This window comes from Eimeria mitis, genomic scaffold (genome assembly GCF_000499745.2).
Source record: "Eimeria mitis Houghton genomic scaffold, Emh_scaff3369, whole genome shotgun sequence".
NCBI classification, from domain to species: Eukaryota; Apicomplexa; class Conoidasida; order Eucoccidiorida; family Eimeriidae; genus Eimeria; species Eimeria mitis.
Window position 1 is genome coordinate 3,982 of NW_013571708.1, and position 496 is coordinate 4,477.

The 496-nt window shown below is 38.7% G+C and overlaps 1 protein-coding gene across 1 annotated transcript in view; it reads left to right on the forward strand.

Moving 5' to 3' along the window:
* Positions 1-487: 487 nt before the first annotated feature.
* EMH_0065280 (uncharacterized protein) overlaps positions 488-496 on the forward strand; it is a gene marked incomplete at both ends in the record, with an annotated part of 345 nt that continues 336 nt past the window's right edge. The window contains one exon of the mRNA XM_013498360.1: positions 488-494. Within this exon, the coding sequence (XP_013353814.1) occupies positions 488-494 (7 nt within the window). The remainder of the gene's footprint in view (positions 495-496) is intronic.

Here is a 496-nt window from a genome sequence, read left to right on the forward strand (position 1 = left end):
CTCTATGTGTAGTCTTTCTGCTGCTGGTTTTGCGAGTGTGCTGCTGCTGTTGCAACCATCTGCTGCTGCTGCTGTTGCTGCTGCTGCTGCTGCTGCTGCTGCTGCTGCTGCTGCTGCTGCATGCGTTTTGTTATATCTGTTGCATGAATCTCTCTATATTTGTGTGTGTGTGTGTTTTGTTGCAGCATATATATTTTCCGCTGCACTAACCTGACTTCCTCCTATACTACCACAATATATTTACACATAAACAAATAAATAAATAAATAAATAAATAAATAAATAAATAAATATTTATTTATTTATATATATACAAAGATGTCTCGGTTCGTTGCCCCGGCCCCCCCATTCCCTTCCTCTGCTTCACACGCAGAGTTTTTATCTTATTTTAGTGGTGGTGGTGGTGAGCTAGAAAAGCACAAAGCTGGTGAGTATTTTAGAGAGATAAGAGAAAAAAAGAAAGAGACAGAAGAGAGAAATATAATATATGATAGAG